Source organism: Oncorhynchus masou, unplaced genomic scaffold, assembly GCF_036934945.1.
Source record: "Oncorhynchus masou masou isolate Uvic2021 unplaced genomic scaffold, UVic_Omas_1.1 unplaced_scaffold_181, whole genome shotgun sequence".
NCBI lineage: Eukaryota > Metazoa > Chordata > Actinopteri > Salmoniformes > Salmonidae > Oncorhynchus > Oncorhynchus masou.
The window spans coordinates 1,934,562-1,959,765 of NW_027016550.1; the positions used below are offsets into that span (position 1 = coordinate 1,934,562).

The 25,204-nt window shown below is 49.0% G+C and overlaps 1 protein-coding gene across 2 annotated transcripts in view; it reads left to right on the forward strand.

Annotated features, from left to right (window-relative positions):
* LOC135538769 (protein flightless-1 homolog) overlaps window positions 1–25,204 on the forward strand; it is a 92,340-nt gene that overhangs the window by 60,052 nt on the left and 7,084 nt on the right. For both annotated transcript variants that reach the window (XM_064964682.1, XM_064964683.1), the window contains exons 17-29: window positions 471–545; window positions 2,127–2,210; window positions 4,091–4,262; window positions 6,636–6,740; window positions 7,776–7,967; window positions 9,793–9,891; window positions 11,387–11,476; window positions 12,382–12,521; window positions 18,269–18,485; window positions 18,839–18,993; window positions 19,983–20,043; window positions 20,180–20,308; window positions 23,627–23,839. In XM_064964682.1, the coding sequence (XP_064820754.1) occupies window positions 471–545; window positions 2,127–2,210; window positions 4,091–4,262; window positions 6,636–6,740; window positions 7,776–7,967; window positions 9,793–9,891; window positions 11,387–11,476; window positions 12,382–12,521; window positions 18,269–18,485; window positions 18,839–18,993; window positions 19,983–20,043; window positions 20,180–20,308; window positions 23,627–23,839 (1,732 nt within the window). The remainder of the gene's footprint in view (window positions 1–470; window positions 546–2,126; window positions 2,211–4,090; window positions 4,263–6,635; window positions 6,741–7,775; window positions 7,968–9,792; window positions 9,892–11,386; window positions 11,477–12,381; window positions 12,522–18,268; window positions 18,486–18,838; window positions 18,994–19,982; window positions 20,044–20,179; window positions 20,309–23,626; window positions 23,840–25,204) is intronic.

Sequence of the window (25,204 nt, forward strand, 5' to 3'; positions counted from 1 at the left end):
TACACACTATACTGTCAGGTAAGGAGGGGGGGGTTACACACTATACTGTCAGGTAAGGGGGGTCCACACTATACTGTCAGGTAAGGAGGGGGGGTACACACTATACTGTCAGGTAAGGGGGGTCCACACTATACTGTCAGGTAAGGAGGAGGGGGGGGGTACACACTATACTGTCAGGTAAGGAGGGGGGGTACACACTATACTGTCAGGTAAGGGGGGGTACACACTATACTGTCAGGTAAGGGGGGGGGTACACACTATACTGTCAGGTAAGGAGGAGGGGGGGGTCCACACTATACTGTCAGGTAAGGGGGGGGTTACACACTATACTGTCAGGTAAGGGGGGGGTACACACTATACTGTCAGGTAAGGAGGGGGACTGTGTGGGGGGTGTACCAACTCTAAGTGTGTGTGTCTCTCTGTGTGTGTGTGTCTGTGTGTGTGTGTCTCTCTGTGTGTGTGTGTTCCAGGTTGTATCGTGTTTATGGGAAGAAGAACATCCGTCTGGAGTCGGTTCCTCTGAAGGCCTCGTCCCTGGACCCACGGTGAGTTCTGTTGTCATGGAGATGGACAGTCTGTTTTAGCATGGACAACACCATGGAGGGCTTTACAGACTGACAATACTGTTGTCATGGAGATGGACAGTCTGTTTTAGCATGGACAGCAGCATGGAGGGCTTTACAGACTGACAATACTGTTGTCATGGAGATGGATAGTCTGTTTTAGCATGGACAACACCATGGAGGGCTTTACAGACTGACAATACTGTTGTCATGGAGATGGACAGTCTGTTTTAGCATGGACAACACCATGGAGGGCTTTACAGACTGACAATACTGTTGTCATGGAGATGGACAGTCTGTTTTAGCATGGACAGCACCATGGAGGGCTTTAGACTGACAATACTGTTGTCATGGAGATGGACAGTCTGTTTTAGCATGGACAACACCATGGAGGGCTTTACAGACTGACAATACTGTTGTCATGGAGATGGACAGTCTGTTTTAGCATGGACAACACCATGGAGGGCTTTACAGACTGACAATACTGTTGTCATGGAGATGGACAGTCTGTTTTAGCATGGACAGCAACATGGAGGGCTTTACAGACTGACAATACTGTTGTCATGGAGATGGATAGTCTGTTTTAGCATGGACAACACCATGGAGGGCTTTACAGACTGACAATACTGTTGTCATGGAGATGGATAGTCTGTTTTAGCATGGACAACACCATGGAGGGCTTTACAGACTGACAATACTGTTGTCATGGAGATGGACAGTCTGTTTTAGCATGGACAGCACCATGGAGGGCTTTACAGACTGACAATACTGTTGTCATGGAGATGGACAGTGTTTTAGCATGGACAACACCATGGAGGGCTTTACAGACTGACAATACTGTTGTCATGGAGATGGACAGTCTGTTTTAGCATGGACAGCACCATGGAGGGCTTTACAGACTGACAATACTGTTGTCATGGAGATGGACAGTCTGTTTTAGCATGGACAACACCATGGAGGGCTTTACAGACTGACAATACTGTTGTCATGGAGATGGACAGTCTGTTTTAGCATGGACAACACCATGGAGGGCTTTACAGACTGACAATACTGTTGTCATGGAGATGGATAGTCTGTTTTAGCATGGACAACACCATGGAGGGCTTTACAGACTGACAATACTGTTGTCATGGAGATGGATAGTCTGTTTTAGCATGGACAACACCATGGAGGGCTTTACAGACTGACGATACTGTTGTCATGGGGATGGATAGCCTGTTTTATGGTTCCTATAGTTCTAATGTTCTGTGTTCCTGTAGTTCTAATATTCTGTGTTCCTGTAGTTCTAATGTTCTGTGTTCCTGTAGTTCTAATGCTCTGTGTTCAAGTAGTTCTAATGTTCTGTGTTCCTGTAGTTCTAATGATCTGTGTTCCTGTAGTTGTAATATTCTGTGTTCCTGTAGTTCTAATGCTCTGTGTTCCTGTAGTTCTGTAGTTCTAATGCTCTGTGTTCCTGTAGTTCTAATGTTCTGTGTTCCTGTAGTTCTGTAGTTCTAATATTCTGTGTTTCTGTAGTTCTAATATTCTGTGTTCCTGTAGTTCTAATGCTCTGTGTTCCTGTAGGTTTGTCTTCCTGGTGGATACGGGTCTGGAGATTCTCATCTGGAGAGGAGCCAACGCTACTCTGGCCGGTACCACTAAGGCCCGGTAACTAACACACACCAACGCTACTCTGGCCGGTACCACTAAGGCCTGGTAACTAACACACACCAACGCTACTCTGGCCGGTACCACTAAGGCCCGGTAACTAACACACACCAACGCTACTCTGGCCGGTACCACTAAATCAAAACAAATCAAATCAAATGTATTTATAAAGCCCTTCTTACATCAGCTGATATCTCAAAGTGCTGTACAGAAACCCAGCCTAAAACCCCAAACAGCAAACAATGCAGGTGTAGAAGCACGGTGGCTCGGAAAAACTCCCTAGAAAGGCCAAAACCTAGGAAGAAACCTAGAGAGGAACCAGGCTGTGTGGGGTGGCCAGTCCTCTTCTGGCTGTGCCGGGTGGAGATTATAACAGAACATGGCCAAGATGTTCAAATGTTCATAAATGACCAGCATGGTCCAATAATAATAAGGCAGAACAGTTGAAACTGGAGCAGCAGCACGGCCAGGTGGACTGGGGACAGCAAGGAGTCATCATGTCAGGTAGTCCTGAGGCATGGTCCTAGGGCCCCGGTCCTCCGAGAGAGAGGGGGTGGGGTGTCCGCTGAGTCGGGGGGGGCTGTTGAACGTACAGTTCTAAACACCTCACTCTGGCGTTTTTGAATTTAAACTTTATTTACACAATTGGCACAGCGTCATCTGGGTTTGGCAGTCATTGTAGATAAGAATTAGATTTTTTTACCTTTTATTTAACTAGGCAAGTCAGTTCAGAATAAATTGTTATTTTCCACGACGGCCTACCGGGGAGCAGTGGGTTAACTGCCTTGTTCAGGGGCAGGACGACAGTGGGTTAACTGCCTTGTTCAGGGGCAGGACGACGGCCTACTGGGGAACAGGGGGTTAACTGCCTTGTTCAGGGGCAGGACGACGGCCTACCGGGGAACAGGGGGTTAACTGCCTTGTTCAGGGGCAGGACGACGGCCTACCGGGGAACAGGGGGTTAACTGCCTTGTTCAGGGGCAGGACGACGGCCTACCGGGGAACAGTGGGTTAACTGCCTTGTTCAGGGGCAGGACGACGGCCAACCGGGGAGCAGTGGGTTAACTGCCTTGTTCAGGGGCAGGACGACGGCCTACCGGGGAACAGGGGGTTAACTGCCTTGTTCAGGGGCAGGACGACAGCCTACCGGGGAACAGTGGGTTAACTGCCTTGTTCAGGGGCAGGACGACGGCCAACCGGGGAGCAGGGGGTTAACTGCCTTGTTCAGGGGCAGGACGACGGCCAACCGGGGAGCAGTGGGTTAACTGCCTTGTTCAGGGGCAGGACGACGGCCTACCGGGGAACAGTGGGTTAACTGCCTTGTTCAGGGGCAGGACGACGGCCTACCGGGGAACAGTGGGTTAACTGCCTTGTTCAGGGGCAGGACGACGGCCTACCGGGGAACAGTGGGTTAACTGCCTTGTTCAGGGGCAGGACGACGGCCAACTGCCTTGTTCAGGGGCAGGACGACGGCCAACCGGGGAACAGGGGGTTAACTGCCTTGTTCAGGGGCAGGACGACGGCCAACCGGGGAGCAGTGGGTTAACTGCCTTGTTCAGGGGCAGGACGACGGCCTACCGGGGAACAGTGGGTTAACTGCCTTGTTCAGGGGCAGGACGACGGCCAACCGGGGAGCAGGGGGTTAACTGCCTTGTTCAGGGGCAGGACGACGGCCAACCGGGGAACAGGGGGTTAACTGCCTTGTTCAGGGGCAGGACGACGGCCTACCGGGGAACAGGGGGTTAACTGCCTTGTTCAGGGGCATCTTGCAACCTTTTCGTTACAAGTCCAATGCTCTAACCACTAGGCTACCAACCTGCGACCTGGTGTGTGTGTTCGTGTGTGCCTGCCCATGAATGTCTCTGACTGTGTGTGTGTAGGCTGTTTGCAGAGAAGATCAATAAGAATGAGCGTAAGGGGAAGGCAGAGATCACCACCCTGCAGCAGAGTCAGGAACCTCCTAACTTCTGGGAGGTTCTGGGAGGACAACCTGAAGAGATACGCAAACACGTCCCTGATGACTTCAAACCCGTACGACCCAAACTATACAAGGTAACTCCCTGACCTCTGACCTCTAATCAGACACGTCCCTGATGACTTCAAACCCGTACGACCCAAACTATACAAGGTAACTCCCTGACCTCTGACCTCTAATCAGACACGTCCCTGATGACTTCAAACCCGTACGACCCAAACTATACAAGGTAACTCCCTGACCTCTGACCTCTAATCAGACACGTCCCTGATGACTTCACACCCGTACGACCCAAACTATACAAGGTAACTCCCTGACCTCTGACCTCTAATCAGACACGTCCCTGATGACTTCAAACCCGTACGACCCAAACTATACAAGGTAACTCCCTGACCTCTGACCTCTAATCAGACACGTCCCTGATGACTTCAAACCCGTACGACCCAAACTATACAAGGTAACTCCCTGACCTCTGACCTCTAATCAGACACGTCCCTGATGACTTCAAACCCGTACGACCCAAACTATACAAGGTAACTCCCTGACCTCTAATCAGACACGTCCCTGATGACCTCACACCCGTACGACCCAAACTATACAAGGTAACTCCCTGACCTCTAATCAGACACGTCCCTGATGACTTCAAACCCGTACGACCCAAACTATACAAGGTAACTCCCTGACCTCTGACCTCTAATCAGACACGTCCCTGATGACTTCAAACCCGTACGACCCAAACTATACAAGGTAACTCCCTGACCTCTGACCTCTAATCAGACACGTCCCTGATGACTTCAAACCCGTACGACCCAAACTATACAAGGTAACTCCCTGACCCCTGACCTCTAATCAGACACGTCCCTGATGACTTCAAACCCGTACGACCCAAACTATACAAGGTAACTCCCTGACCTCTGACCTCTATTCAGACACGTCCCTGATGACCTCACACCCGTATGACCCAAACTATACAAGGTAACTCCCTGACCTCTGACCTCTATTCAGACACGTCCCTGATGACCTCACACCCGTATGACCCAAACTATACAAGGTAACTCCCTGACCTCTGACCTCTAATCAGACACGTCCCTGATGACTTCACACCCGTACGACCCAAACTATACAAGGTAACTCCCTGACCTCTGACCCCTGACCTCTAATCAGACACGTCCCTGATGACCTCACACCCGTACGACCCAAACTATACAAGGTACCCCCTGACCTCTGACCCATGACATTTAATTCTTTATTTGGGTCTGGGTTAATGTTGTTGTTTAGGTAGGTCTGGGTCTGGGATAATGTTGTTTAGGTGGGTCTGGGATGATGTTGTTGTTTAGGTGGGTCTGGGATGATGTTGTTGTTTAGGTGGGTCTGGGATGATGTTGTTGTTTAGGTGGGTCTGGGATATTGTTGTTGTTTAGGTGGGTCTGGGATGATGTTGTTGTTTAGGTGGGTCTGGGATGATGATGTTGTTGTTGTTTAGGTGGGTCTGGGATATTGTTGTTGTTGTTTAGGTGGGTCTGGGATATTGTTGTTTAGGTGGGTCTGGGATATTGTTGTTTAGGTGGGTCTGGGATAATGTTGTTGTTTAGGTGGGTCTGGGATAATGTTGTTGTTGTTTAGGTGGGTCTGGGATAATGTTGTTGTTGTTTAGGTGGGTCTGGGATAATGTTGTTGTTGTTTAGGTGGGTCTGGGATAATGTTGTTGTTGTTTAGGTGGGTCTGGGATAATGTTGTTGTTGTTTAGGTGGGTCTGGGATAATGTTGTTGTTTAGGTGGGTCTGGGATGATGTTGTTGTTTAGGTGGGTCTGGGATGATGTTGTTGTTTAGGTGGGTCTGGGATGATGTTGTTGTTTAGGTGGGTCTGGGATGATGTTGTTGTTTAGGTGGGTCTGGGATATTGTTGTTTAGGTGGGTCTGGGATGTTGTTGTTTAGGTGGGTCTGGGATGTTGTTGTTTAGGTGGGTCTGGGATAATGTTGTTGTTTAGGTGGGTCTGGGATAATGTTGTTGTTGTTTAGGTGGGTCTGGGATAATGTTGTTGTTTAGGTGGGTCTGGGATAATGTTGTTGTTGTTTAGGTGGGTCTGGGATAATGTTGTTGTTGTTTAGGTGGGTCTGGGATAATGTTGTTGTTGTTTAGGTGGGTCTGGGATAATGTTGTTTAGGTGGGTCTGGGATATTGTTGTTTAGGTGGGTCTGGGATATTGTTGTTTAGGTGGGTCTGGGATAATGTTGTTGTTGTTTAGGTGGGTCTGGGATAATGTTGTTTAGGTGGGTCTGGGATAATGTTGTTTAGGTGGGTCTGGGATATTGTTGTTTAGGTGGGTCTGGGATAATGTTGTTGTTTAGGTGGGTCTGGGATAATGTTGTTGTTGTTTAGGTGGGTCTGGGATAATGTTGTTGTTGTTTAGGTGGGTCTGGGATAATGTTTTTGTTGTTGTTGATTAGGTGGGTCTGGGTCTGGGATATCTGGAGCTCCCTCAAATCAACTACAAGCTGTCAGTGGAACACAAAGAGAAGGTCAAACTGGACAAACTGCCGGAACTACGACTGGTAACTATGGGGTAACTGGTGTAACTATGGGGTAACTGTGGTGTAACTATGGGGTAACTGGTGTAACTATGGGGTAACTGGTGTAACTATGGGGTAACTGGTGTAACTATGGGGTAACTGTGGTGTAACTATGGGGTAACTGGTGTAACTATGGGGTAACTGTGGTGTAACTATGGGGTAACTGGTGTAACTATGGGGTAACTGTGGTGTAACTATGGGGTAACTGTGGTGTAACTATGGGGTAACTGTGGTGTAACTATGGGGTAACTGTGGTGTAACTATGGGGTAACTGGTGTAACTATGGGGTAACTGTGGTGTAACTATGGGGTAACTGGTGTAACTATGGGGTAACTGTGGTGTAACTATGGGGTAACTGTGGTGTAACTATGGGGTAACTGTGGTGTAACTATGGGGTAACTGGTGTAACTATGGGGTAACTGTGGTGTAACTAAACTGCATAGGTAACCTGTTCTATTATAATCAGTCTGTCTGTCTCTCTGTCTGTCTGTCTCTCTGTCTGTCTGTCTCTCTGTCTGTCTGTCTCTCTGTCTGTCTGTCTGTCTGTCTGTCTGTCTCTCTGTCTGTCTGTCTCTCTGTCTGTCTGTCTCTCTGTCTGTCTGTCTCGCTGTCTGTCTCGCTGTCTGTCTCGCTGTCTGTCTGTCTCTCTCATGTGTCTCTGTCTCTCTCTCATCTCTGTGTCTCTCGCTCCAGACCCTGCTGGACACTAAAGGAGTGTACATCTGTCTCTCTCTCATCTCTGTCTGTCTAGCTCCAGACCCTGCTGGACACTAAAGGAGTGTACATCTCTGTCTCTCTCTCATCTCTGTCTGTCTAGCTCCAGACCCTGCTGGACACTAAAGGAGTGTACATCTCTGTCTCTCTCTCTCATCTCTGTCTGTCTAGCTCCAGACCCTGCTGGACACTAAAGGAGTGTACATGTCTGTCTCTCTCTCATCTCTGTCTGTCTAGCTCCAGACCCTGCTGGACACTAAAGGAGTGTACATGTCTGTCTCTCTCTCATCTCTGTCTGTCTAGCTCCAGACCCTGCTGGACACTAAAGGAGTGTATATCCTGGACTGTCTGTCTGATGTGTTTATCTGGATCGGGAGGAAGTCTCCTCGTCTGGTGAGAGCAGCCGCTCTGAAGCTGGGACAGGAAGTCTGCACTATGCTGCACCGCCCCAAACACGCTACTGTTACCAGGAACCTGGAGGGGACAGAGTGCCAGGTAGGCAGATATCCACCTGTGGGTTTTAACTCCAACCCTGTTCCTGGAGAGAGACCCTCCTGGAGGTTTTAACTCCAACCCTGTTCCTGGAGAGAGACCCTCCTGTGGGTTTTAACTCCAACCCTGTTCCTGGAGAGAGACCCTCCTGTGGGTTGTAACTCCAACCCTGTTCCTGGAGAGAGACCCTCCTGTGGGTTTTAACTCCAACCCTGTTCCTGGAGAGAGCCCCTCCTGTAGGTTTTAACTCCTACCCTGTTCCTGGAGAGAGACCCTCCTGTAGGTTTTAACTCCAACCCTGTTCCTGGAGAGAGACCCTCCTGTAGGTTGTGTCGATTTCAAATATGCTTTACAGCGAAAGCACACCAAACGATTATGTTTGGTGACCACCAAGCCACAGAATTAACACAGCCATTTTCCAGCCAAAGAGAGGAGTAACAAAAAGCACAAATGGAGATAAAATGAATCACTAACCTTTGATGATCTTCATCAGATGACACTCATAGGACTCATAGGACTTCATGTTCTTCATATTTTGCATAGCCACATCGATTCAACAGAAATACTCATCTTACATGTAGATGATAATACAAGTTATACACATGGAATTATAGATATACCTCTCCTTAATTCAACCGCTGTGTCAGATTTAAAAAAAACTTTACAGAAAAAGCAAACCATGCAATAATCTGAGATGGCGCTCAGAGAAATAATGAAATTAGCTGCCATGTTGGAGTCAACAGAAACCAGAAATTTCATGAAAAATATTCCCTTTGATCTTCATCAGAATGCACTCTCAGGAATCCTAGTTCCACAATAAATGCTTGATTTGTTCGATATTGTCCATTATTTATGTCCAAGTAGCTACTTTTGTTAGCGTGGTAGGTAAATAAATCCAAACGGTCATGCAGGTCGAGCATTACTTCGGACAAAAAGTTATATTACAGGTCGAAGAAACATTTCAAACTAAATATAGAATCAATCATTAGGATGTTTTTATCATAAATCTTGAATGAAGTTCCAACCGGAGAATTCCTTTGTGTCTGCAGAAGCAATGGAAAGCAGGTCGCTCTCATGTGGTTTGTGCGTGACCAGGAAATGGCTCTCTGCCAGTATTCTGACTCATTCAGCTCTTATTCAGTCCCACAACACGGAAGCCTCATTCAAGTTTCTAAAGACAGTTGACATCTAGTGGAAGCCCTAGGAAGTGCAACTTCATCCATATCCCAATGTGAATACAATAGGGCCTGGGTTGAAAATATACCAACCTCAGTCTCCAACAGAGTCAATGTGGAGGCTATATACAGGGGGTACCGATCAAACTGAGGAGTGGGAGGCCCGGGTGCACAACTGAGCAGGAGGACAAGTGCATTAGAGTGTCTAGTTTGAGAAACAGAAGATGCCTCACAAGTCCTCAACTGGCAGCTTCATTAAATAGTTCCCCCAAAACGCCAGTCTCAACGTCAACAGTGAAGATGCAACCCCGAGATGCTGGCCTTCTTGGCAAGGGGTCAAATGACTTGGCAAGGGGTCAAATGACTTGGCAAGGGGTCAAATGACTTGGCAAGGGAAATACTTAACAAGAGTTGACATGACATTCCAACTCCCCTCCCTTTTCCGAGTGTTTAAGTTTAACAACTAGAAGGATGTCCTAAAGGTGGACTACACACTAACCCTCTCTCCCTCTGTCTCTCAATTGTCTCTGAATCTCTGTCTCTGAATCTCTGTCTCTGAATCTCTGTCTCTGAATCTCTGTCTCTGAATCTCTGTCTCTGAATCTCTGTCTCTGTCTCGCTCTCTATGTGTCTCTCTCTGTCTCTTTCTCCAGGTGTTTAAGTCTAAGTTTCAGAACTGGGATGATGTCCTGAAGGTGGACTACACCAGAGCAGCTGAGAGTGTAGAGCAACAGCAAGGATTACAGGGGAAGGTGAGTAACACGACCTGTTGTGTAGGGGTGTTTGCTAGCTAGCTACAGGGGAAGGTGAGTAACACGACCTGTTGTGTAGCGGTGTATGCTAGCTAGCTACAGGGGAAGGTGAGTAACACGACCTGTTGTGTAGGGGTGTATGCTAGCTAGCTACAGGGGAAGGTGAGTAACACGACCAGTTGTATAGGGGTGTATGCTAGCTAGCTACAGGGGAAGGTGAGTAACACGACCTGTTGTGTAGGGGTGTATGCTAGCTAGCTACAGGGGAAGGTGAGTAACACGGCCTGTTGTGTAGCGGTGTATGCTAGCTAGCTACAGGGGAAGGTGAGTAACACGACCTGTTGTGTAGCGGTGTATGCTAGCTAGCTACAGGGGAAGGTGAGTAACACGACCTGTTGTCAGAGAACTAACTTGTTCTTGACAAAGATATTTTAAATATACTCTGACAGAAATAGTTCCTGCTTCCGAGCCAGCCTGTCAGAGTAGAGACTGGGCGTGGTTTAGACTCACCCAGCCTATCGTTGATTGTTGTCATACGAGCTGGTACCAGTCTGTTTGCTACACTACGTTCTGCATGCATCCGTTTTTATGTTATTCTGTATTTGTCCATCATGAGAAAGGCCCATGGCCCTGAAACTGTTAACAATGTTTCAAGTCAGCTGTGTTGCAAAACACATACATACATCCACACAAGCCAACAGCAGATAATATTCAATCACATATATGGTAACTGGCTGTAGTGCATAACACAGAATCCTCATACTGGCTCCCTCTATCAACTAGCTTGGTGTGTGGGTGTATGCTTGGTGTAGGGGGGTATGCTAGCTAGCTCCCTCTATCAACTAGCTTGGTGTAGGGGTGTATGCTAGCTAGCTCCCTCTATCAACTAGCTTGGTGTAGGGGTGTATGCTAGCTAGCTCCCTCTATCAACTAGCTTGGTGTGGGGGTGTATGCTAGCTAGCTAGTTCCCTCTATCAACCAGCTTGGTGTAGGTGGGTATGCTAGCTAGCTCCTTCTATCAACTAGCTTGGTGTAGGTGGGTATGCTAGCTAGCTAGCTCCCTCTATCAACTTGCTTAGTGTAGGGGTGTGTGCTAGTTAGCTCCCTCTAGCAACTAGTTTGGTGTAGCTCTTCTAATGATCCTTTACCTTGCTACTTGATGGTGCCTTAACTCTTGACCTTTTAACCCTGACCCCTAACTCTAACCCTGGAATTCCCTAGGGCAGCTGTCTAGGCCCCTTACTGGTAGAATTAGGAATTCCCTAGGGCAGCTTTCTAGGCCCCTTACTGGTAGAATTAGGAATTCCCCAGGGCAGCTTTCTAGGCCCCTTTGACTTGTTTCTATCTTTGCTAATGACCTGCCCACTGGCTTTGAGTAAAGCCCTTTAGTACCATGCAGACAGGGACCTTTCTCATGTTTGGATCCTGTTTTTGGACTTGATTGGTGGATTCAAATTAGGTCTTTAAAATGTGTGACCTGTCTTGTCTGTCTCAGGTCAAGAAGGATGCTGAGAAGAAAGATGAGATGAAGGCTGACCTCACCGCCCTCTTCCTCCCCAGACAACCCCCCATGGCCCTCACTGAGGTAAACAGCCCTCTTCCTCCCCAGACAACCCCCCATGGCCCTCACTGAGGTAAACAGCCCTCTTCCTCCCCAGACAACCCCCCATGGCCCTCACTGAGGTAAACAGCCCTCTTCCTCCCCAGACAACCCCCCCATGGCCCTCACTGAGGTAAACAGCCCTCTTCCTCCCCAGACAACCCCCCATGGCCCTAAACATCAGCTGGTGTGTAAACTCTGGTTCTTGGTAGGGGCAGTTGATTCAGCCACCCTCTGTTGGAGGGAGGGGCAGTTGATTCAGCCCCCCTCTGTTGGAAGGAGGGGCAGTTGATTCAGCCCCCCTCTGTTGGAGGTAGGGGCAGTTGGCCTACCTCTGGCCAATCAGATAGCTCAGATCATGGTGGATGACATCACATAACCAGGATGAGAGACTGTCAGCGAATACAGCCGCTGTTTTTGGGACTTGATGTTTCAGCGTCGTCTTCAGCGCTGTCAACACTTTATTCACCCTTGTTGCCATAAAACCCCGTCTCTCCTGGTCGCTGGCGCTACAGAGCGGATCCATAGGAATGTGTTGTTATTAGTGGCAGCTTTTTCATCTTCCTTCTTCCCTCTTCCCTCTCCTTCCTCTTCCTCCTTCCTCTTCCTCCTCCCTCTTCCTCCTCCCTCTTCCTCCTCCCTCTTCCTCCTCCCTCTCCCTCTTCCCTCTCCTTCCTCTTCCCTCTTCCTGCTCCCTCTTCCTCCTCCCTCTTCCCTCTCCCTTCTCCTCCCCCTCCCTCCCTCTCCCCTCTTTCCCCCTCCTCTCTCTTCTCCTTCTCCTCTCTTTCCCCCTCCTCTCTCTTCTCCTTCTCCTCCCCCTCCCTCTCCCCTCTTTCCCCCTCTTTCCCCCTCCCCTCCCCTCCTCCTCCCCCTCCTCCTCCTCTCTCCAGGCAGAGCAGATGATGGAGGAGTGGAATGAGGATCTGGATGGAATGGAGGGATTTGTGTTGGAGGGGAAGAAGTTTGCTCGTCTGCCGGAGGAGGAGTTTGGACACTTCCACACACAGGACTGCTACGTCTTCCTGTGCAGGTACACACACACACACACCACACCACACCACACACACCACACCACACCCCCCCCCACCCCCACACACACACACACACACAGGACTGCTACGTCTTCCTGTGCAGGTACACACACACACACACCACACCACACCCCCCCCCCCCCCCACACACACACACACACACACACACACACAGGACTGCTACGTCTTCCTGTGCAGGTACACACACACACACCACACCACTCACTCACTCACTCACTCACTCACTCACTCACTCACTCACACCAGACAGACAGAGAGAGGACTGTAGGTTTGTCTCAGAACTGTAGGTCTGTCTCAGGACTGTAGGTTTGTCTCAGGACTGTAGGTCTGTCTCAGGACTGTAGGTCTGTCTCAGGACTGTAGGAGGACTGTAGGTCTGTCTCAGGACTGTAGGAGGACTGTAGGTTTGTCTCAGGACTGTAGGTCTGTCTCAGGACTGTAGGAGGACTGTAGGTCTGTCTCAGGACTGTAGGAGGACTGTAGGTCTGTCTCAGGACTGTAGGTCTGTCTCTGGACTGTAGGTCTGTCTCAGGACTGTAGGTCTGTCTCAGGACTGTAGGTCTGTCTCAGGACTGTAGGTCTGTCTCAGGACTGTAGGAGGACTGTGGGTCTGTCTCAGGACTGTAGGAGGACTGTGGGTCTGTCTCAGGACTGTAGGAGGACTGTAGGTCTGTCTCAGGACTGTAGGAGGACTGTGGGTCTGTCTCAGGACTGTAGGTCTGTCTCAGGACTGTAGGTCTGTCTCAGGACTGTGGGAGGACTGTGGGTCTGTCTCAGGACTGTAAGGAGGACTGTGGGTCTGTCTCAGGACTGTGGGAGGACTGTGGGTCTGTCTCAGGACTGTGGGAGGGCTGTGGGTCTGTCTCAGGACTGTAGGAGGGCTGTGGGTCTGTCTCAGGACTGTAGGTCTGTCTCAGGACTGTGGGAGGGCTGTGGGTCTGTCTCAGGACTGTAGGAGGGCTGTGGGTCTGTCTCAGGACTGTGGGAGGACTGTGGGTCTGTCTCAGGACTGTAGGAGGGCTGTGGGTCTGTCTCAGGACTGTAGGAGGACTGTGGGTCTGTCTCAGGACTGTAGGAGGGCTGTGGGTCTGTCTCAGGACTGTAGGAGGACTGTAGGTCTGTCTCAGGACTGTAGGTCTGTCTCAGGACTGTGGGAGGACTGTGGGTCTGTCTCAGGACTGTAGGAGGACTGTGGGTCTGTCTCAGGACTGTGGGTCTGTCTCAGGACTGTAGGAGGACTGTGGGTCTGTCTCAGGACTGTAGGAGGACTGTGGGAGGGCTGTAGGTCTGTCTCAGGACAGTGGGTCTGTCTCAGGACTGTAGGAGGACTGTGGGTCTGTCTCAGGACTGTAGGAGGACTGTGGGTCTGTCTCAGGACTGTAGGAGGACTGTGGGTCTGTCTCAGGACTGTGTGTGTGTGTAGGTATTGTCTCAGTGTGTGTGTGTGTTGAGTTTGAGTTTATTTTATTTTTACAGGGACAGTGCACATTAATCAACGTTTCAGTAAAAGTGCCGGCTAATTTTCAACCGCAGTCCCTGGGCAGGTTATTAAAAACAATTACAATATAGACAATCATTGAGCAGTGAGCAACATAGGACAAGCAAGACGTAGCATACAGACAGAGCAACAGAACAAGCAAGACGTAGCATACATAGGACAAGCAAGACGTAGCATACAGACAGAACAACATAGATCAAGCAAGACGTAGCATACAGCCAGAGCAACAGAACAAGCAAGACGTAGCATACAGAGAACAAGCAAGACGTAGCATACAGCCAGAGCAGCATAGATCAAGCAAGACGTAGCATACAGCCAGAGCAACAGAGAACAAGCAAGACGTAGCATACAGACAGAGCAACAGAGAACAAGCAAGACGTAGCATACAGATAGAGCAACATAGAACAAGCAAGACGTAGCATACAGACAGAGCAACATAGAACAAGCAAGACGTAGCATACAGACAGAGCAACATAGAACAAGCAAGACGTAGCATACAGACAGAGCAACAGAGAACAAGCAAGATGTAGCATACAGACAGAGCAACATAGAACAAGCAAGACGTAGCATACAGACAGAGCAACAGAGAACAAGCAAGACGTAGCATACAGATAGAGCAACATAGAACAAGCAAGACGTAGCATACAGACAGAGCAACATAGAACAAGCAAGACGTAGCATACAGACAGAGCAACATAGAACAAGCAAGACGTAGCATACAGACAGAGCAACAGAGAACAAGCAAGATGTAGCATACAGACAGAGCAACATAGAACAAGCAAGACGTAGCATACAGACAGAGCAACATAGAACAACATTCATAAAAGCAACAGTGTTTCTACACCTCACAAGCTACAGACAACAGATAACATGGAAACCAGCAACACACAGCTTGACCTTTCGCCATGTCTTCATGCATTTTGTGTGTGTGTGTGTGTAGGTATTGTCTCAGTGTGTGTGTAGGTATTGTCTCAGTGTGTGTGTAGGTATTGTCTCAGTGTGTGTGTAGGTATTGTCTCAGTGTGTGTGTAGGTATTGTCTCAGTGTGTGTGTAGGTATTGTCTCAGTGTGTGTGTAGGTATTGTCTCAGTGTGTGTGTAGGTATTGTCTCAGGACCGTGTGTCTGTGTAGGTATTGTCTCTGTGTGTCTGTCTGTCTGTGTAGGTATTGTCTCTGTGTGTCTGTCTGTCTGTGTAGGTATTGTCTCAGGAGTGTGTGTGTGTCTGTGTAGGTATTGTCTCTGTGTGTCTGTCTGTGTAGGTATTGTCTGTGTGTCTGTCTGTGTAGGTATTGTCTGTGTGTCTGTCTGTGTAGGTATTGTCTCAGTGTGTCTGTCTGTGTAGGTATTGTCTCAGTGTGTGTCTGTGTAGGTATTGTCTCAGTGTCTGTGTAGGTATTGTCTCAGTGTGTCTGTCTGTGTAGGTATTGTCTCAGTGTGTCTGTCTGTGTAGGTATTGTCTCAGTGTGTGTGTAGGTATTGTCTCAGTGTGTGTGTGTGTCTGTCTGTGTAGGTATTGTCTCAGGACTGTCTGTCTGTGTAGGTATTGTCTCAGTGTGTCTGTGTAGGTATTGTCTCAGTGTATCTGTCTGTGTAGGTATTGTCTCAGTGTGTCTGTCTGTGTAGGTATTGTCTGTGTGTGTCTGTGTAGGTATTGTCTCAGTGTGTCTGTGTGTGTAGGTATTGTCTCAGTGTGTCTGTGTAGGTATTGTCTCAGTGTGTGTGTCTGTGTAGGTATTGTCTCAGTGTGTGTCTGTCTGTGTAGGTATTGTCTCAGTGTGTCTGTCTGTGTAGGTATTGTCTCAGTGTATCTGTCTGTGTAGGTATTGTCTCAGTGTGTCTGTCTGTGTAGGTATTGTCTCAGTGTGTCTGTGTAGGTATTGTCTCAGTGTGTCTGTCTGTGTAGGTATTGTCTCAGTGTGTCTGTCTGTGTAGGTATTGTCTCAGTGTGTGTCTGTGTAGGTATTGTCTCAGTGTGTGTGTAGGTATTGTCTCAGTGTGTGTGTAGGTATTGTCTCAGTGTGTGTGTAGGTATTGTCTCAGTGTGTGTGTAGGTATTGTCTCAGTGTGTGTGTAGGTATTGTCTCAGGACCGTGTGTCTGTGTAGGTATTGTCTCTGTGTGTCTGTCTGTCTGTGTAGGTATTGTCTCTGTGTGTCTGTCTGTCTGTGTAGGTATTGTCTCAGGAGTGTGTGTGTGTCTGTGTAGGTATTGTCTCTGTGTGTCTGTCTGTGTAGGTATTGTCTGTGTGTCTGTCTGTGTAGGTATTGTCTGTGTGTCTGTCTGTGTAGGTATTGTCTCAGTGTGTCTGTCTGTGTAGGTATTGTCTCAGTGTGTGTCTGTGTAGGTATTGTCTCAGTGTCTGTGTAGGTATTGTCTCAGTGTGTCTGTCTGTGTAGGTATTGTCTCAGTGTGTCTGTCTGTGTAGGTATTGTCTCAGTGTGTGTGTAGGTATTGTCTCAGTGTGTGTGTGTGTCTGTCTGTGTAGGTATTGTCTCAGGACTGTCTGTCTGTGTAGGTATTGTCTCAGTGTGTCTGTGTAGGTATTGTCTCAGTGTATCTGTCTGTGTAGGTATTGTCTCAGTGTGTCTGTCTGTGTAGGTATTGTCTGTGTGTGTCTGTGTAGGTATTGTCTCAGTGTGTCTGTGTGTGTAGGTATTGTCTCAGTGTGTCTGTGTAGGTATTGTCTCAGTGTGTGTGTCTGTGTAGGTATTGTCTCAGTGTGTGTCTGTCTGTGTAGGTATTGTCTCAGTGTGTCTGTCTGTGTAGGTATTGTCTCAGTGTATCTGTCTGTGTAGGTATTGTCTCAGTGTGTCTGTCTGTGTAGGTATTGTCTCAGTGTGTGTGTCTGTGTAGGTATTGTCTCAGTGTGTCTGTCTGTGTAGGTATTGTCTCAGTGTGTCTGTCTGTGTAGGTATTGTCTCAGTGTGTGTCTGTGTAGGTATTGTCTCAGTGTGTGTGTAGGTATTGTCTCAGTGTGTGTGTGTCTGTCTGTGTAGGTATTGTCTCAGTGTGTCTGTCTGTGTAGGTATTGTCTCACTGTGTGTCTGTGTAGGTATTGTCTCAGTGTGTGTGTAGGTATTGTCTCAGTGTGTGTGTGTCTGTCTGTGTAGGTATTGTCTCAGTGTATCTGTCTGTGTAGGTATTGTCTCAGTGTGTCTGTCTGTGTAGGTATTGTCTCAGTGTGTCTGTCTGTGTAGGTATTGTCTCAGTGTCTGTCTGTGTAGGTATTGTCTCACTGTGTGTCTGTGTAGGTATTGTCTCTGTGTGTCTGTCTGTCTGTCTGTGTAGGTATTGTCTCACTGTGTGTGTGTAGGTATTGTCTCAGGACTGTGTGTGTGTGTGTGTGTGTGTGTGTGTAGGTATTGTCTCAGGAGTGTGTGTGTGTCTGTGTAGGTATTGTCTCTGTGTAGGTATTGTCTGTGTGTCTGTCTGTGTAGGTATTGTCTCAGTGTGTCTGTCTGTGTAGGTATTGTCTCAGTGTGTGTGTGTCTGTCTGTGTAGGTATTGTCTCAGGACTGTCTGTCTGTGTAGGTATTGTCTCAGTGTGTGTGTAGGTATTGTCTCAGTGTATCTGTCTGTGTAGGTATTGTCTCAGTGTGTCTGTCTGTGTAGGTATTGTCTCAGTGTGTCTGTCTGTGTAGGTATTGTCTCAGTGTGTCTGTCTGCGTAGGTATTGTCTCAGTGTGTCTGTCTGTGTAGGTATTGTCTCAGTGTGTGTGTCTGTGTAGGTATTGTCTCAGTGTGTGTAGGTATTGTCTCAGTGTGTTTGTCTGCGTAGGTATTGTCTCACTGTGTGTCTGTCTGTGTAGGTATTGTCTCACTGTGTGTCTGTCTGTGTAGGTATTGTCTCAGTGTGTCTGTCTGTGTAGGTATTGTCTCACTGTGTGTCTGTCTGTGTAGGTATTGTCTCAGTGTGTCTGTGTGCGTAGGTATTGTCTCAGTGTGTCTGTGTGTGTAGGTATTGTCTCAGTGTGTCTGTCTGTGTAGGTATTGTCTCAGTGTGTCTGTCTGTGTAGGTATTGTCTCAGTGTGTCTGTCTGTGTAGGTATTGTCTCAGTGTGTCTGTCTGTGTAGGTATTGTCTCAGTGTGTGTGTCTGTGTAGGTATTGTCTCAGTGTCTGTGTGTATCTGTCTGTGTAGGTATTGTCTCAGTGTGTCTGTCTGTGTAGGTATTGTCTCAGTGTGTGTGTCTGTGTAGGTATTGTCTCAGTGTGTCTGTCTGCGTAGGTATTGGGTGCCAGTAGAATACGACGATGAGGACAAGGAGAAGAAGGAGAGGCACGGCCACCACGGAGGAGAGGAAGAGGAGGAGGAGAGGGTGGAGGAAGACTTCCAGTGTGTTGTGTATTTCTGGCAGGGCCGGCAGGCCTCCAACATGGGCTGGCTCACCTTCACCTTCTCTCTGCAGAAGAAGTTTGAGAGTCTCTTCCCAGGGAAACTGGAGGTACACACACACACACACACACACACACACACACACACACACACACACACACACACACACACACACACACACACACACACACACACATACAACACACACACACACATACAACACACACACACACATACAACCACACACACACACACACATACATACACACATACACACACACATACATACACACACACCACACACACACATACATACACACATACATACATACATACACACACACACACATACACACACAGGGAAACTGGAGGTACACACACACACACACAGTAGGACGAGACATCCCTCGCGCTAGAGGTTCCTAATGTTTTGTCGGTCCCTAATATATCTGTTCTCTGTAGGTGGTCCGTATGACTCAGCAGCAGGAGAACCTCAAGTTCCTGTCTCACTTCAAGAGGAAGTTCATCGTTCATAAAGGGAAGAGGAAACAGAAGATCGATGCCGCCCAGCCCTCCCTCTACCACATACGCACCAATGGCAGCGCTCTCTGTACCAGGTACACACCCCCTCTACCACATACGCACCAATGGCAGCGCTCTCTGTACCAGGTACACACCCCCTCTACCACATAGCACCAATGGCAGGGCTCTCTGTACCAGGTACACACCCCCTCTACCACATAGCACCAATGGCAGGGCTCTCTGTACCAGGTACACACCCCCTCTACCACATAGCACCAATGGCAGGGCTCTCTGTACCAGGTACACACCCCCTCTACCACATAGCACCAATGGCAGGGCTCTCTGTACTCAAACTGTAAATCAGGTTACGTGACACTAGAACGGCTGTGACGAGGAGACGTTGTTTTTCATTGGAGGAAGCCAACTGAAGCTCTCCTCTCCCCCTCCTCTCTCCCTCTCCTCTCCCTCTCCCTCTTTCTCCCCCTCCTCTCTCCCTCTCCCTCTTTCTCCCCCTCCTCTCTCCCTCTCCTCTCCCTCTTTCTCCCCCTCCTCCCTCTCCTCTCCCTCTTTCTCCCCCTCCTCTCTTGCTCTCCTCTCCCTCTTTCTCCCCCTCCTCTCTTGCTCTCCTCTCCCTCTTTCTCCCCCTCCTCTCTTGCTCTCCTCTCCCTCTTTCTCCTCTCCTCTCCCTCTTTCTCCCTCTCCTCTCTTGCTCTCCTCCCTCGCCCTCTCTTTCTCCCTCTCCTCTCTTGCTCTCCTCCCTCGCCCTCTCTTTCTCCCTCTCCTCTCTCTTTCTCTTTCTCCCCCTCTCCTATCTTGCTCTCCTCTCTCTCTCTCGCCCTCTTTCTCTCTCTCCCTCATCCTCGCTTTCACCTCTCTCCCCTCCCCTCCCTCCTCTCCCTTCTCCCCCTCCTCTCCCTCTCCTCTCTCCCCCTTCTCCCTTCTCCTCTCTCCTCTCTCTTCTCCCTCTCCTCTCCCTTCTCCCCCTTCTCTCCTCTCCTCTCTCCCCCTTCTCCCTTCTCCTCTCTCTTCTCCCCCTTCTCTCCTCTCCTCTCCCCCTCCTCTCCCTCTCCTCTCTTCTCTCCAGGACCATCCAGATAGGAACGGACTCCGGTAACCTGAACTCAGAGTTCTGCTTCATCCTCAAGGTCAGTTATATACCTGAGACACACTGACCTCTGACCTCAATAACACAGGACATATCACACTGAAAGAAACCTTTAACCTGTCAGAACTTCAATTGAGTGTAAAATGTAAGTAGCTTAATAGTGTGTGTGTGTGTAGGTGCCGTTTGAGAGCACAGACAACCAGGGGATAGTGTATACCTGGGTGGGCCGGGCTGCTGATCCTGATGAGGCCAAACTGGCTGAAGACATCATGAACTGTATGTTTGATGACACCTACAGCAAACAGGTACGTCTGTCTGTTACACCTGGCTGGCTGTTACACCTGGCTGGCTGGCTGTTACACCTGGCTGTCTGTTACGGCTGTCTGTTACACCTGGCTGTCTGTCTGTTACACCTGTCTGTCTGTTACACCTGGCTGTCTGTTACACCTGGCTGGCTGTCTGGTACACCTGGCTGTCTGTTACACCTGTCTGCCTGTTACACCTGGCTGGCTGTTACACCTGGCTGGCTGTTACACCTGGCTGGCTGGCTGTTACACCTGGCTGGCTGGCTGTCTGTTACACCTGGCTGTCTGTTACACCTGGCTGTCTGTTACACCTGTCTGCCTGTTACACCTGTCTGCCTCTTACACCTGGCTGTCTCTTACACCTGGCTGGCTGTCTGTTACACCTGGCTGGCTGTCTGTTACACCTGGCTGGCTGTCTGTTACACCTGGCTGGCTGTCTGTTTGTTACACCTGGCTGGCTGTCTGTTTGTTACACCTGGCTGGCTGTCTGTTTGTTACACCTGGCTGGCTGTCTGTTTGTTACACCTGGCTGGCTGTCTGTTTGTTACACCTGGCTGGCTGTCTGTTTGTTACACCTGGCTGGCTGTCTGTTACACCTGGCTGTCTGTCTGTTACACCTGTCTGGCTGTCTGTTACACCTGTCTGGCTGTCTGTTACACCTGTCTGTCTGTCTGTTACACCTGGCTGGCTGTCTGTTACACCTGGCTGTCTGTCTGTTACACCTGGCTGGCTGGCTGTCTGTTACACCTGGCTGTCTGTTACACCTGGCTGTCTGTTACACCTGGCTGGCTGTCTGTTTCACCTGGCTGGCTGTCTGTTACACCTGGCTGGCTGTCTGTTACACCTGGCTGGCTGTCTGTTACACCTGGCTGGCTGTCTGTTACACCTGGCTGGCTGTCTGTTACACCTGGCTGGCTGTCTGTTACACCTGGCTGGCTGTCTGTTACACCTGTCTGCCTCTTACACCTGGCTGTCTGTTACACCTGGCTGGCTGTCTGTTACACCTGGCTGGCTGTCTGTTTGTTACACCTGGCTGGCTGTCTGTTTGTTACACCTGGCTGGCTGTCTGTTTGTTACACCTGGCTGGCTGTCTGTTTGTTACACCTGGCTGTCTGTCTGTTACACCTGGCTGTCTGTCTGTTACACCTGGCTGTCTGTCTGTTACACCTGTCTGGCTGTCTGTTACACCTGGCTGTCTGTCTGTTACACCTGGCTGGCTGGCTGTCTGTTACACCTGGCTGGCTGGCTGTCTGTTACACCTGGCTGGCTGGCTGTCTGTTACACCTGGCTGGCTGTTGTACCCGGCTGTCTGTTGTACCCGGCTGGCAGTTTGACTGGTTAACATGGAACCTCTGACCGTGGCAGTTTGACTGGTTAACATGGATGGAACCTCTGACTGTGGCAGTTTGACTGGTTAACATGGATGGAACCTCTGACCGTGGCAGTTTGACTGGTTAACATGGAACCTCTGACCGAGGCAGTTTGTCTGGGTAACATGGAACCTCTGACCGAGGCAGTTTGACTGGTTAACATGGAACCTCTGACCGTGGCAGTTTGACTGGTTAACATGGATGGAACCTCTGACCGTGGCAGTTTGACTGGTTAACATGGAACCTCTGACCGAGGCAGTTTGTCTGGGTAACATGGAACCTCTGACCGAGGCAGTTTGACTGGTTAACATGGATGGAACCTCTGACCGGGGCAGTTTGACTGGTTAACATGGAACCTCTGACCGTGGCAGTTTGACTGGTTAACATGGAACCTCTGACCGTGGCAGTTTGACTGGTTAACATGGAACCTCTGACCGTGGCAGTTTGACTGGTTAACATGGATGGAACCTCTGACCGAGGCAGTTTGACTGGTTAACATGGATGGAACCTCTGACCGAGGCAGTTTGACTGGTTAACATGGAACCTCTGACCGAGGCAGTTTGTCTGGGTAACATGGAACCTCTAACCGTGGCAGTTTGACTGGTTAACATGGAACCTCTGACCGTGGCAGTTTGACTGGTTAACATGGAACCTCTGACCGTGGCAGTTTGACTGGTTAACATGGAACCTCTGACCGAGGCAGTTTGACTGGTTAACATGGATGGAACCTCTGACCGAGGCAGTTTGACTGGTTAACATGGATGGAACCTCTGACCGTGGCAGTTTGACTGGTTAACATGGATGGAACCTCTGACCGAGGCAGTTTGACTGGTTAACATGGATGGAACCTCTGACCGAGGCAGTTTGACTGGTTAAAATGGATGGAACCTCTGATCGGGGCAGTTTGACTGGTCAACATGGATGGAACCTCTGACCGAGGCAGTTTGACTGGTCAACATGGAACCTCTGACCGTGGCAGTTTGACATGGATGGAACCTCTGACCGGGGCAGTTTGACTGGTTAACATGGATGGAACCTCTGACCGAGGCAGTTTGACTGGTCAACATGGAACCTCTGACCGAGGCAGTTTGACTGGTTAACATGGATGGAACCTCTGACCGTGGCAGTTTGACTGGTTAACATGGATGGAACCTCTGACCGAGGCAGTTTGACTGGTTAACATGGATGGAACCTCTGACCGAGGCAGTTTGACTGGTTAACATGGATGGAACCTCTGACCGAGGCAGTTTGACTGGTTAACATGGATGGAACCTCTGACCGAGGCAGTTTGACTGGTCAACATGGAACCTCTGACCGAGGCAGTTTGACTGGTTAACATGGATGGAACCTCTGACCGTGGCAGTTTGACTGGTTAACATGGATGGAACCTCTGACCGAGGCAGTTTGACTGGTTAACATGGATGGAACCTCTGACCGTGGCAGTTTGACTGGTTAACATGGATGGAACCTCTGACCGAGGCAGTTTGTCTGGGTGACATGGAACCTCTGACCGAGGCAGTTTGACTGGTTAACATGGAACCTCTGACCGTGGCAGTTTGACTGGTTAACATGGAACCTCTGGCCGTGGCAGTTTGACTGGTCTACATGGAACCTCTGACCGTGGCAGTTTGACTGGTTAACATGGAACCTCTGACCGAGGCAGTTTGACTGGTTAACATGGAACCTCTGACCGAGGCAGTTTGACTGGTTAACATGGAACCTCTGACCGTGGCAGTTTGTCTGGTCAACATGGAACCTCTGACCGAGGCAGTTTGACTGGTCAACATGGAACCTCTGACCGAGGCAGTTTGACTGGTCAACATGGAACCTCTGACCGAGGCAGTTTGACTGGTTAACATGGAACCTCTGACCGAGGCAGTTTGACTGGTAAACATCATTATAATTCTATGGTAAGAACCTGCTTTGACCCGGAACTCCTGTCTCCTAGGTGATCAACGAGGGGGAGGAGCCGGAGAACTTCTTCTGGGTGGGGATTGGCTGTCAGAAGGTATACGACGAGGACGCTGACTATATGAAGTACGCCAGACTGTTCCGCTGCTCCAATGAGAAGGGATACTTCGCCGTGTCTGAGAAATGTTCTGACTTCTGTCAGGACGACCTGGCCGACGATGACATCATGCTACTGGACAACGGCAAAGAGGTGGGACGAGCTATGTACACTACACCTGTCTGTCTATATACACCTGGACACTACACCTGTCTGTCTATATACACCTGGACACTACACCTGTCTGTCTATATACACCTGTACACTACACCTGTCTGTCTATATACACCTGGACACTACACCTGTCTGTCTATATACACCTGGACACTACACCTGTCTGTCTATATACACCTGTACACTACACCTGTCTGTCTATATACACCTGGACACTACACCTGTCTGTCTATATACACCTGTACGCTACACCTGTCTGTCTATATACACCTGTCTGTCTATATACACCTGTACACTACACCTGTCTGTCTATATACACCTGTACACTACACCTGTCTGTCTATATACACCTGTACGCTACACCTGTCTGTCTATATACACCTGTACACTACACCTGTCTGTCTATATACACCTGTACACTACACCTGTCTGTCTATATACACCTGTACACTACACCTGTCTGTCTATATACACCTGGACACTACACCTGTCTGTCTATATACACCTGTACACTACACCTGTCTGTCTATATACATACACCTGTCTGTCTATATACACCTGTCTGTCTATATACACCTGTCTGTCTATATACACCTGGACACTACACCTGTCTGTCTATATACACCTGTCTATATACACCTGTACACTACACCTGTCTGTCTATATACACCTGGACACTACACCTGTCTGTCTATATACACCTGTCTGTCTATATACACCTGTACACTACACCTGTCTGTCTATATACACCTGTACACTACACCTGTCTGTCTATATACACCTGACACGACACTACACCTGTCTGTCTATATACACCTGTCTGTCTATATACACCTGTACACTACACCTGTCTGTCTATATACACCTGTACACTACACCTGTCTGTCTATATACACCTGTACGCTACACCTGTCTGTCTATATACACCTGTACGCTACACCTGTCTGTCTATATACACCTGTACGCTACACCTGTCTGTCTATATACACCTGTACACTACACCTGTCTGTCTATATACACCTGTCTGTCTATATACACCTGTACACTACACCTGTCTGTCTATATACACCTGGACACTACACCTGTCTGTCTATATACACCTGGACACTACACCTGTCTGTCTATATACACCTGTACGCTACACCTGTCTGTCTATATACACCTGTACGCTACACCTGTCTGTCTATATACACCTGTACGCTACACCTGTCTGTCTATATACACCTGTACGCTACACCTGTCTATATACACCTGTACGCTACACCTGTCTGTCTATATACACCTGTACGCTACACCTGTCTGTCTATATACACCTGTACGCTACACCTGTCTGTCTATATACAC